The sequence below is a fragment of the Heliconius melpomene genome, chromosome 13, assembly GCF_056956725.1.
Source record: "Heliconius melpomene rosina isolate 202511_hmr_F chromosome 13, ASM5695672v1, whole genome shotgun sequence".
In the NCBI taxonomy this organism is placed as follows: Eukaryota; Metazoa; Arthropoda; class Insecta; order Lepidoptera; family Nymphalidae; genus Heliconius; species Heliconius melpomene.
In genome coordinates, this window is record NC_140401.1 from 12,520,511 (window position 1) to 12,534,624 (window position 14,114).

General features: G+C 30.0%; 1 protein-coding gene across 1 annotated transcript; it reads left to right on the forward strand.

Annotated features, from left to right (window-relative positions):
- The first annotated feature begins 8,480 nt into the window (after positions 1-8,480).
- Positions 8,481-13,369, forward strand: LOC146533009 (uncharacterized). The gene has a single exon (XM_085196122.1). It carries the CDS (start codon positions 8,576-8,578, stop codon positions 8,993-8,995), a length of 420 nt encoding a protein of 139 aa, XP_085052248.1. The 5' UTR covers positions 8,481-8,575; the 3' UTR covers positions 8,996-13,369.
- The last annotated feature ends 745 nt before the right edge of the window (positions 13,370-14,114 follow it).

Below are 14,114 nucleotides of genomic sequence, written 5' to 3' on the forward strand. Positions count from 1 at the left end.
ATATTAAAATATTTCATTATTTACTATTTATTTGAAATAAAATACTATAAAAGCTACTCTTAAACATTTATTTCTATATTAGAGGGAATTTTAATAATTTGGTCTTTGTTTTGAATGGAATGATAGGCACAGAAAGACTGTTCAAAAATTGAGTGGCGAAACTCGGCGCAGTTTTATCTGTTTTAGTAGAGTAGAGAAATGAAAATAATTAAGTATCAAGTAAATGAAAATCTCAAGTAGGACCGAACCCACAACCTTACAGCTGCTGCGACATAATGGCCAATAATTTAATAATAATATTAATAACATATAAGTATATATTAATACGTGAAGCAAAAACTTGGACGCCTTGGAGTATGAAATTTGACTCACTTATAGTTTATATGTAAGAGAAGTGCAGAACGATAGTATTTTTTAATAAAAGCTTAGAAAATACATTAAATCATCAAATAAAACATTACACACATTACCATACATTTGAAAATATTTACACTTTTATGTTTATAAAATGGCATACACTGGTTCTCTAATTATATTTATTTTATTATTTATTAATTCATAATGGAAAAATGCCCTAATTTTGGCAACCTGACTTTACTAGTATTTATTAAACTACGTAAAACATTCCACAATGTTTGTAAGAACGTTTATTTTATATAGAGCGTTTCTTTAAGCTTTCTTTAATTAAAAGATAAAACAATGTTAAAAGAAATTTGTCGAGACAGAAAAAAATATATAATAATAGTATCGCAAATAGTGACGGATTAAAATCGATCTCAACGTTCATTAAATCCGAAGCTTTCACGCTATTGTGCACAATGCTTTCACTTACAGATAGTACAGGTACACTTTGATCAATCTCTAAACACTTTCAATTTTTTTAATTGCTTGTTTTGTATTAAATTAAATATTATTATGCAATTAAATTTTCATAGATTTAACGAAAAGTGCCAAACTTGGGGAGGATGTGCGATGTAGTCAGCCCCATGAAAATAAAAGAAATACGAGTAAACAAATATCACCTGTAAAAATATTTAATCAAATTTACCTCAATCTGTTTAAGCAATTATAAAACAAATATTAAGACTTAAAACGCTTGTGTAATCTGAATAATTAAAAGTTATCTTCATTTAGATAAAACGGAAACAAGCTTTACGCTTCACTTAAAGCTCTTGGGCAGACAAACGTAATACCTTTGCTACTGCAACTGACTTAGAGAGGAAAAGGCTCCGTTTGACAGCTATGACGTCATCGTCCCACATGACTGAAATCTCGTGACGTAAAACACTACTAATATTACTTAATATATAAGTATACATTGGTGTTAATTATTGTCTAGATTACGATGTTAATGATTTCCGTAATTTGCTTTTTGTTAGGCGTTTATAAATGTCATTATTTAAAAAAAACGGAAATTTTCTCTCTGTTTATTGCAATAGTAGTCTAACTTATTTGAAAATCAATAAAAATCAGCTTCATGCACACAGCAGGGTAGGCAGAGGAAACTTAGTGTTAAGACACTCCGTTCCCCACTTTAAACATAATTTTTCGAGGTAATGCGTGTTGAATGATTGAATTCAACGCTTGAATTTTGCCTTTGTGCCAGGGCGAAGAAATAATATTAAGAAATAATAATTCATTCCCTCCAGTGTGGATAGAATCCACAACCAGGACGGCCTCAAACAACATTCAACATTTTATAAAATGTAATTTTCAAATACATACTTATTTCATAAAATGTTAAACTTTTAATGTATATAGTCAATTAGGTCTCTATTATGTACAAGTATGCCCCCGACGAAGTTGCATTTAAAAAATGTTATATAACTTTTGAAGAGTAATTTATAATCTTAATAATAAATGCAGGAATCCATTCCTTTTGCTACAAAAACCACTTTTAATGTTAATTGGACTTATTTATGAAAGGAATCAAGGAAGGAAGACAGTTGTGCCTTTAATATTTAGTATTCGTTTTGTTAAGATATACTTACTTAACAAAATGTATTATAATTAGGCATGGTTTAAGATTACATGAATATTTGATTTAAATGGAGACCAAACTAACGACCTTCGAATTAAGTAACAACTAACAGTTACTGTCAGCAAAAGACAGTCCAATGACAGTTTCTAGAAGTCTGAATGAAGTCTTTTGTTTTTTAAATAACCTAATAATTTATACAAACGTTATGACATTTAACGACTTAGTTATGATAATATTTTAAGCAGGTGTTCTCTGTTTAATGTACCGTGCATTACTTAACAAAAATTCATATTATAAAGTTAAAGGAAACCGCTCGTAACAGTTGCGTAGATAACGGTATATATGGTTATTGGTTATATAGATTTTTGGATTAGGTCACACTTTGCCTGGAAATCAGAGCGAGCTAGTGGAAATGGTCAAAGCGCGGCGTTGAGTTGCGCCACTCAGCACTCAGTGTACAAAGTGTATGTGAAAATTGTGTGGTGTGTGGGGAACGGAGAGTAACATTTCTCTCTGTCTTAACATCACCCTACTTTACGCCGGATATAGCTGTTAACTTATACTAATTAATTATTATCTCGTTTTATCAATAATGAAGTTATAAATCTAAAACACCTGAATTAATGATTTATAGTTTTCAAAGCAAGTTTTTTATTAATAGATAATAACGCAAGGTGACATGCAAGGCACGTTTGCTATCGGTAACTGTCGTTTTTATTTTATTTTATTATTGTTATTTGTGTTTTTAATAATTAATTTAGTACTTAACCATTTTTTTTTATTATATAACTTTGCCACTTGTATGTATTAGTTTAATATTTATTATTCAAAATTAAAAATACAATTTTTAATTCAAAAGTATTTTGTAGTCTGGTTCATAATATTTCGAATAATAAAGTATCTTTAAACTGTTAACTAACGGACAAAAACTCTATAATTGTTGTTTTATAACATCTTTAAAGCTATTAAGAAATTATATAATATATACGGAAATATGAAAATACAGTCGTTAATTAAAAAGTTAATTGAAGTATACTTAAATAGCAGCTGCTCTTATTACGTGCAGTCTAGACTCTAGAGGTAGACTAATATTAGAATTTTATTTTTCGTATCTTTTTTAAATATTTAATCATTTTCTACTGTAAAATGTTTTGTTATATATTTTTTTGCTTCACGCTGTATTCCGCAATTAGCAGAGGGACCCTAGGAGCCATAAGTGTTTAATTGATACTCCGTTCTCATTAAGACCTTTCCGTTACTAATTTTCCACCTAAATCTAGAGTCATCGCTTGTTGAGTGGCGGAACTCAAAACCACCATTTGCCACGTTACCTAAGTGAGAAAATATTAAATAAATATTTCATTTCCTCGAGTGGGAATCGAGGACATTAAATACTTATTTCATATTTTTGTTTGTGCCTATATTTTTAAATATAATTATGTACCTAAATATTTCTACGAAAAATATTATTTTGAGAATTTTGTTGCGCTTAGTCAAGTTTCCATTTAATACTCTAAATATACAATAAGAAATACATAGCTATAAAGAAATTAAGAAAACTAAAACAATTTTAGAACTAAGCATAAATAAAAATAAGATTTACAAAATCAATCATTTGTAAAGAAAAAAAACAACAATTTAAAAAAATTAAGCCACGTGCAACACTATACATGCCACATACAAATATTTTCACCTCACAAAGAGGTTTTGATGAAAAGACGTAAACCGTGAATAGAGGAAAATTTTCTAACATAAAGCTTAGGCACAACCCGAGGCCGGGTCAAGTGCTGTCGAGTTTTTCTAACAACTTAACTCTTTAATTGGACGGTAACCACTTCTCTACCCGTTTGACATTTTAAATATATTAAAAACATAAAAAAATGGCAGAAAAAAAAGGCAAAATAACTTGAAACATAAATAATCAAGGTTATGCCTTTTAATGCGTCGAGAATATAAACAAAAATAAAAAAACTACATGTTGCAAATAATTTGCACTTATTTGTAAAAAAACTGTTTTGTATGCTTGGGCTTTATATAATACATAAAAAGTTAAATTTAATATTTATTATTATATTTGGTTCGTAAAAATTTTGAATTGGATGCTTGGATGAGGAGGTTCCTCTCTCTAGAGCCCTAGCCACCGATGGCTTGGATCCTTGTTCCATCCTCGGAAAAGTGTTTTTGTATATGTATTTGTTTTACAACAATTTATATTAAAAAATGTAAAATTTATTTCTCTTGTGTAATAAAAGTATATATTATTAAAATATGTAGGCAAGGCCACGGTCATCAACTAGTTCAATTTCAATAACGTAACGCACCCCGTGTCAATAGATTAAGTGTAAGAAGTAAGAAAATACGGGCTTAAGTTTCGTATACATTGGAGAAGAGCCAAAAGTAAATTCCAAATACCGCAAACAATGAGATTGACAATATTTCAAGGGGGCGAGGGCGTCTGAGCTCAGATATAATAACTAGTTATTTATATCCAAAGTTTGTATTTTGTAACAATTTTCATATGTCATACTAACTTTGATCCCCGTGGTCAAATGGAATTATTTTTAACATTTTGAAAGTGATATTTCACACAAGAAAATTACTTATTCAGGAAACGTATAAAAATCTCTGAAAATATCTTGAAAATCTTTGGTTGTGGTAACACTGACCGTAGATCGAATGAGTACCATAGATGTCATGTAGGCAGAGGAAACCGTGTTACGACATTCCGTTCCCCACTTTCCGCCGAGATGGACATTCTGGATCTGGAAACATTGCATGTTGAATGGCGGCCGCGCTTTGCTTTGACACTAGAGCTCTAAGGCCTACTCTTAATTTTTATTAGAAAGAAAATAAACGTAAATTATTTGCAGAAATTCTTATATATAATTATGTATTTATAAATATTTTACAGCTTGCTTGAATCAATATTTATGTAAAAAAATTCAAAACATATAATTATGTCAATTAAAATATTTTATTACCATTCCACTATCTAAATATGAATGTAGCGATTTACATACATTCCTACATAATATTAAAGGTAATTTATTTCTTAAGGCTTTTAAGTAACTATTATAAATTAAAATATGCACTGTATATTTATAAATAGTAGATTTTTCTTTTCAGCTCTTTTTTTTACGGCAGCTTTTCAGCTTTACGCCATATCTCACACATAGAGAGCTCGGCAGAGGGAAGACAACGTCAACAAGATGTGAGACAGTTTACGGCTTCGGGTTATATTCCTGTAATGCAACGAGTAGATTTTGGTACAAATGTTTGAGGGAACTGTTTTTTTTTGTATGAAATATGAAACTTAAGAAAGGTAAAGCTACTAAACTAATTGGACTTTACAAAATTTAAATTTAAATTCGAACTTATATATATTTAAATTATTTTAAAATTCTATAACATACATTTAAATAAATAAAAAAAACAAAAAAAAACAAATATGATACTATTAAAATGCCAGACGCTTTAGGTACGGTCTGCATAATAGAATCTGCTAACCTTTGCGAGTCAAAGTTTCGCCAAGGTCGTGTACATATTCATTGCTGCTAAATGCTAAATCGAACCAGAGTTAAACAATAATATGAAATGCAAAATACACTTTACTATAAACTGTGGGATTATATGAATATAAGCGTAGAAGTGATTTCACAACCACTTGCACTCACATTTATAGTTTTTATAACTAACTACATGCTGTATCCCGCATCTAGCAAGGTAGGCTGAATTATTTAAAAAAAAATACCAGAGCGAAGTAATCTATTCCCTCGAATTGAGCACATAACCGTCACGGTAGCACCCAGATGCTGTGCCCCTGAGCCTCGGTGGCCTCACATCTTTCTTCTTAGCTCTTACTCCGCATAAAGCGATAATTACAAAACAAAGGCAGAAAGTAGAGAATTATATTTTTTTTTATTTTACGAGAAAGTCCATTGGAAGCTATGACTATGAATAATTAGAACTAAACAAAACAAAGTCACTCAAGTAAGTTTTACCGATATTACAAATTATTGAATACACAATATCTCAGTAGACACAGGCACAGACAGTATACCTACTAAATGTCAACAAGATTTGTAACATTACTACCGTCGGCGCGTCGACGCCATAAAATTATTATTTAATGAGGCTTTTTCACATCATAGTATAAGAAAAAAGCCGGACAAGTGCGAGTCGGGTTCGCCCACCGAGGGTTCGTACAAAAATTGAAATTCAAACTTAGCTTAGCCAGAGTCCTTTTATCTGGTATTTCACTTGAATTAACGGCGGAATATTGCGTAAGTAAAAGGTTATCGAATATTAAAATATGGAATTTAATGAGAAATAGAAAAAGGGACCACGTGGCATAGAATGACAATGTGGCTCTGTAATGGATGGTCGTGGATTCAATCTCCATTTGGAGGACTGAATTACTTTATTTTCTTTGTTCTGTTTTTCTTTTCTTGAGTTGGACGAAGAATGGAGAACGTATTGCATTGATATAAATTTCTTTCCGTCTACCATGCTCTAAGAGCATGAAACTAAAAGCGAAAATATTTAACATATATTTTTAGACAAGATTAGAGAATTGTTTCTCTAAAACCGTAAAAAATACAATAATGATAATTATAGTAAGAGTAATCTTGTATTAAAAAGTACAGAATAGCTTGCAAGACAATGTAGATATTTTCAATGGAACATTGGATTATTTGTATGGCTTCTCATCTGATGCTCTTTTTTAATTGTTTTAAACATACACCCTTTTACGTAAATATATTTACTGTAAAAAATATTTTATTTAGTATTTTTTTACAATTTAATTCCTTAATTTCTTAAAACACTTCTTCACTTATGAAAACTTTTAGAAATATTGCATATGGCATAGCTTAGTGAAACCCGAATCGTTGTTATGCGTAACAAGGCCAGAGGAGCAGAAACATTATTTTAAATATAAACTTCCTAACTGTACCATGGTAGAGTCAATTATTATCTGTTGCAGATAGAGTTCACGTAATTACACATTATTTTATAAAGCCTATTAGGAGATTATCTTCACGCATTTTTTTCCGACCAAATGCGACACATTGCGTGTTGAGTGGCGGTGCTCAACGCCGTGCTTTTACGTGGCTGAGCAGAAAAATTAAAATAATGCATTTCTCTAGTGGGATTCTAAACCACAACCATCCCATTATTGCAGTCAGTCTGTCACGCTGTACCACAATGGTTTCGTTGAGCATATTGGCTTTCAAGGAAAAGTCAGAACGAACGTAAAATATATTTACACAGCTTATAGTTCGAAGTCTATTTCTGTAAATTAATGTTGGAAAGTAAGTTATGCATATTAATAGGGCTCGTGGAAACTTTCCTGATTTGTTGTTTATAGAGTTCATGAATACCGGATTGTAGAGAATTCATTTAAAAGTTCGGATTAGTGTTTTAACTGGCGAATTTATACTTACATTCTAAAAATATTTGTTGGTTAACTATTTTAAATATATACTAAAACTAGCAGTAGGTGACCAGTTCATGTTCATGAATGTAGCACGCGTCGATTTTTTTTATAATATCTTAATTCTTGCCGTTAATCATACAACCAAAAAAGTTAATATACCTTCTAAATATTTCAGAATTAATGCAACTTTCAAAGGAAATATTTAATTAAATTATTTTACATTTTCAAAGAAATTACGTGATGAACCTACACTCTGTTTATACATAACCAAAGATAACATCCACAATAAACCAACTCTAACACCAAAACAACAATTTCTAAAACATAATTGACGCACACCAAATTGCTTGGTGCCATTACTTAGTAATATACCAAAAAACAGAATTCCTAGAAACTCACCGGTAATGACTTAAAAGTACTTGTTTTGAAACTTTCACTATTTCACTAAGCTTCCTACATAAAAGCTGCTTTCAAGCATAATATTGCAAGCAAATTGGGTCCACAACTTGCTTTTCAATGTGGGCGAGTTCTGGTAAAGCTGGTAGGTACATAATATACTATTTATTCTTTTCAAATGCAAAGGAAGAACATAAAATGGAGCTAACAAGTATTCTTGTTAACTATTATTTGTATTATAAAGAAAAGCCGGAAATACCAAAATGATAAAATTATATATTTTTCTGAGTGGTGTTTGCATCTTCAAACGTCACGTTTCGGTAAACATGTGCTAATTAATCTGTATAGTTTTCATAAAAAATGTATAGTTGCTTTTTTTAAATAAAATTTCATATATAATACTGTTACAGTATGAAACCTAAGATCTAGTTCAAAGGCATTGCAACTAAACGCTAATGTCTGGGTAAATTAAGCTCGGTAAATAATACACAAGTCATATTCTTGACTCATAAAACCGATTTTCCCACAAAAAGTAGCGAATTCCTGTCGCGGCCATTGTCTGTTACATTATTTCGAGAGATTAACATTTTTGATTGAACCCGATAAGCCTTCGCTTCAAGTGAATGCAACGAGCGACGCCGAGAGAGACCGATGCAAAGGTTATACCTATAGGAAAATATTCAGTTTGTTTCAGAGCGCGCACGGAACGGACGTCGCGCTATTCTAATTTTTGTTATGCATTTATTAAAATAAATAGCAAAATGCCTACCGATATAATGCAGTCGTGTCGCGCGGAACACTTCGGTCAGGGTTTCAGTAAGAAAACGTGTCACGCGGAAGTGAAATCTGGCTTTTTAGTTCTCCTAGCGCCGGGCGGGATGCGGCAGGACGTGCGTGTGGTTGTATATAGAACATCCCTGGAGCACTTCGCTGTGACATACCCGAGAAAACGACTATCCAAGCCGACGGGGGTTGTTAATTTACGGAACACGACCGTTGAGAGAGCGGATTCGAATTCGGGATTTTACGTGAGACAAAAAGGGTACGACAACACTGTGTCGGCGAGGTTTTTGTGCTCAGAAAGAGATCTAGAAGCTTGGCTGTCAGCGTTCTCGGCGGAGTCCCCCACGTGCCAACACGCCACGAGTCTGCCCGTCCTGGTCGAGACGGAAGAGAGCTAAGCCATCGACCCGAAGTAAACGGTTCAAATTTTTAGTTCCTCGACGCGAGGTTTCGTGAGAAACGTCGAACGAGGTTGTGTTTGTTTTGCAATGTGATATGAAAGTGAAAGCTGAGTTTTTTGCAAGTACGAAAGTTAAGTTGTTTACGCCTAAATGCCACTCCGAGCTTGGAGTTCCGCGAAATTTAAACTTATAAAATAACTGAATCGATGTCACTTCTACTTAAACGAAAATATATTGATAAAATAGTCAAGATACTTTTAAATTTAATATCAATAGTGTAGAGTAGAATGTTTATATTCTATCTATTGTATACATTACAAATAACATTAATGCATTCATTATTAGAAACCAGTTTTACATGACAACTTGTATCGATAAGAGGTCCAAGGCCGGGTGCAAAATAAAAGGGTACCTAATTGATTATTCTTTTTAATAGGGTGCCTAGAAACAGCACAATAGAAAAACATGTTTTATATTTATAATTCATTAATAGTGATGTCATCAAGAAAGAAAATGAAAACTACGAGAAGATCAATGAAGTGGACATATTGTCATTTGGATAATTTAAATTATGTTCTTAAACAAAAAAAAATATTTATGTTTTTTTTATGAGAAATGGCAAATGTACAAAACGAAACGTTTCAAATAACGATTTTTAAAAACAATTACAAACTAATTAAATATAAACAGAAATTTAAATACTTATAACTGTATTAAAAATGCTTTTTATTGAACCACGTTTAATATATTAATATTTAATAATATTAACAATTAACTAAAAGTATACAACAGCATATTGGTTAAATTAAAAAAAAAACAAAATGATTGTAACTAAAAGGGTAGGTTGGGGTGATAATTATTATAATAATGTACTTTACTGAATGAGCTTATTTAAAGGTGGAAGGAAGGGATGTTTTGATATATTGTAATGAATTGTGAATTCTTTTTAACTAGCAATTAGCCTTCGACTTCGCTGTCAATAATAGAATACAAAAATACTTTATATGTGATGATTTATGAGAAACGACAGATAACAGTCGTTATTTTTTTCTTACATTACAACTTTTAGATTGAGTTAACTAATAGAATAACCGCAATAATATTATTATTCAATCAACTTACATCACAGTTTTACGTATAACACGAATGATTATATCAATTTCTAAAACTACTGGTTTGAAAGCGATAGGTCTATTATAAAATCGATTAAAAATTTTAAAATATTTTTATTTACCACGATTTTTTGTTTTAAACTTTCAACTCAAATAATTATTTCTTTTTATTTCTAAATAATACATTCCAATCAAAATTTTATATTTTCAATCAAAATTTTAAAAATTAAAAGGTTAAGTTTAAAGTTATATTCGAATATTTTTAAATTCTTTTAGTGTCAAATATGAAAACGTATCAATTTTACTTATTGCATTATAATATTTTATGGAGCGAATAAGCAGATCTAAGACCCAGTGATCAAGATTTGAGTTCACTCAACCAATAACATTGCGTAAAACTAACATAACATGCCGGCAATAAAGCATGGAATAAAACTAAGATTAAAAATGATGTACATTTTTTCTTGTTAAAAGTTATAAGTAATGTAAGATTAATGAGAAAATTATAAATATCTGAACTCTAAGAATTATGAATATTTTTTTGTAATGTAAGTTCTACAGTTAAAGTTGTTATTATAATAAAATTCAATTTACAATTGTAAATCTATACCTTATTTCTCAGTCAATTTCCCTATCGAGACAAAAACAAAATATAAAAAAACTGTTTTTTTAAATGGTTTTACTACAACTGTCATTAATAAGAAAAAAGTATTTACTGCGTTACGAGTATACATGTAATTTAAATCTTAAAAGCTCTCTTGGAAAAACCAGCGATGTCGAAGGTAATGTTTAGTAAAAAGACGTAATTTAGTTTTGAAAATGTTTAAACGTAACTACACTTGTAATGTGTAGAAATTGTGATTTTGTGTGAGTGGAAACAGTTTATACACTATTTTTCCTATTTAATGTTCATTTTATTTATTGTAATAAAGAGATTGAGTAGCGGCGAAGTTCTAAAATTTCTGAAAGAAGAAAATTTGTAGCCACTGACTTACTGTCCTAGCTCATTTAAAATTATACTTTATACGTTTATCGGTTTACCTATTATCAAATAAACATAAATATGCGCACATGTTTGCAGGTTAAAAAATAATGAGGGATTCATTATTTTTTTTTTTATTTTATGGTTCAGATGATAATGAATTTGTTTCCATTACACGCGTCACGACTAAGAACTAACGGTTGCTTGGAGAAAAATACAATTACTTATAACATACAATACCTATGCAGACGGTTTATACTATAAGGATACGACGACTCGTGTTATTTATTGATATAATTTTTAAGAATTTCTTGTTTCAAGAAATTAATTAATTCTTTCTAAAGAATACTATTAAAGGGACATATTAGTATTTTTAGTATATACAAGTTACAAACACATACTGGCATGTGTAAACAATCGTTGCGCCATTAAATATTGCGTTTCTAGCCTCGAGCCTAATACATTTCTAAGCGAGAATTAAGTAACTCGTGTTTTTAAATAAATATTTAATATAAACTTTTTCAATGACGAATGTAATAAATAGATTAGCTGTGTAAATTGAATTCAATTGTGCAATTGTGTAATTTTGACATTTAGTGATTATCCGGTTACAATGTAGATTCTAGGTTGTTAGTATAAAAATATCTTGGTACAGAATATATATTTTTTAAGATTAATAAAAATACTTTATGTTATTATTTATTTATTATATGTGTATATATTGTGTAAAAATAATTATTTGTTATTTAAATGTTTTTTTTTTATAATCGAACCTAAAGATCATTTTTATACTGACAGCTTGATATTATATTAACGAATACTGTGAATGCCACTGCACACTGTAACTTTTTATTGTTAAAATTAAAAATAGTAAAATTTAACATTTTAGTAACTAGTTAACTATTTTTGAACACTGACAATACTTAGTTGTTCTAGATATCATACTTCGAGGTTATATTTGTCTCGACGATTATAATTCCGAAGTAATCTATGTCGGTTTTTTTGTAAATATGAGAAAAAAGAATGCAAGAACGACTTAATAACATTAAACGCATATCGCATACGTACAGTGTCTCTTAGGCTTTGTATTTTGTAATGGATACGATGTATGCACGAGTATGTAGACCACTGTTCTCGTTACCTTGAGATATATAGGGTATCATACGCTTCGTGGTATTAAAGGAATTTTATATTCTGGTTAACAATACTGGCCAGTGATATATTGTGTTATATATTTGTAGTAAGAACATAATATAATATTGGTTATCAATGTTATTATCGAAGTATTAGGATATTTCTTGGGCCTTAGGCAAATTTGGGGCCCAGTTGAAAATTGAAACATAATATTATAATTTATAACATGACGTTGTAGGTAGTTGTTTAGAGCTCATTTGGACATTCGGCTGTAAGCACGGGCTTAGTGCCCTTATAGGCAGAAACGTAAAGGCAGAAAAATTACGGAAACTATTAAGTTCACTCTGTCAGGGTACCGTACTTGTTTTACTTTTAATTACCTCATTCAAATGTTAAAATTGTAGTCAGAGAAGTCCTAATTGCGCAATTATAGTGACGTCAAATAACAATTTAAAATACCTACTATTTCTATTGTCGTATATAAAAATTACGGTGTGCTGTGTGACTTTTATATTTAAAACAATCATAGCTGTAAACTTTTATTATTCAGACCTCATGTTGAAAAAAATATTTTCCATGTATTTATGTAGTTATAAATGTACCGTAGATGAAACTAGTATAGTAAAATTACTTACTTATGAAGGTACCTAGCTTGAATTACCGTTTGAATTTTGACCACATATTTAAACGTAGAATTTATATCTTTAATACCATATTACAATTGCATAAATTGACCAAAGTATTTTAAAATTATAAAAATTATTAGTCAAAAAATCAAAAGTCAACAAATTATGCATAAAAAAACCATTTTTTGTCTTACATTAGGTATATTATTTTTTATCTGTAATATGTAATTTATGAAAATTGTAAAGTATTTATATTACTTACTTAGTTAATTTACATTTATTTAAAGAATTACACTATTCATTTATTTTATCAATTGTGAGCATTCCAACAAATTATCGATTGTTTAATTATATATTGTTGTTATGTGAATAATCATGGCCGTCTGTGGGCAGTCATTTGTTTTTTCTATTTGGAATATAAAGAACATCAATGTGATATAATGGAGTGATTGTATTATTTACTTACCTAATTAGAATTAACTTATGTTTAGTGTCTATTTAATAAACATTAATAACATTTTTGAAGTTTCATTTTTACATACATACCAATATTTAATTTTAAATTAATATTTTTGATAAATTATCAAGTAATTTCCAAAATAAATAGTTGTATCATAAAATTATTGTTATTATACACGTAAAGCAAGACAAATTGTTATCGCGTGCACGTGCGTCAACAACTTTTTTACCGTAACTTTAAACGAAATTAAGTGTACAAAAATTACATAGTAATAAATAATTTAAACTGCTAACCAGTACAGAAGTTTAAACAATTTTCATAATGGATGTCTAAACTAGACAAAAAAGAATGAAGAAGTCATATAATCGTCTGTCATTTAATTTAAAATACATATTGTGCATATTTATGTAAAACCTAAAAACGAATTAAAAAAAAATTACTTTAACAAAAAAAAATGATTTTTTGTGTTTTTGTTACATGAAAAACTTATATTGGAACCTGAGTCATCGCCAACCTAATGTTAGGCCTTCTGTACTTTGCGCAATGGAGCACTCGATAAGAAAATAATCAAAAGTCAGAAAAATCCCCAAAAATGAATTTGCGCAGCCACTTGCAGCTAACTCCAGTGCCGCCACTGGTCGTCGACTGTACTAAACCTACAGTTGTTACGACCACAGTCTCGTAAGCCTTGTCTTTGAAATGGATCTTATTGTAATATTATATGTACGTACATAATATTTAGTACTAATGCTGACCAATGAAGCCATGCTAAGTAGCCGTCAAAATTGCATTATTCTAAAGC

Coding starts and splice junctions, on each gene's coding strand:
- LOC146533009 (XM_085196122.1), top strand. CDS start 8,576: ATGCCTACCGATATAATGCAGTCGTGTCGCGCGGAACACTTCGGTCAG.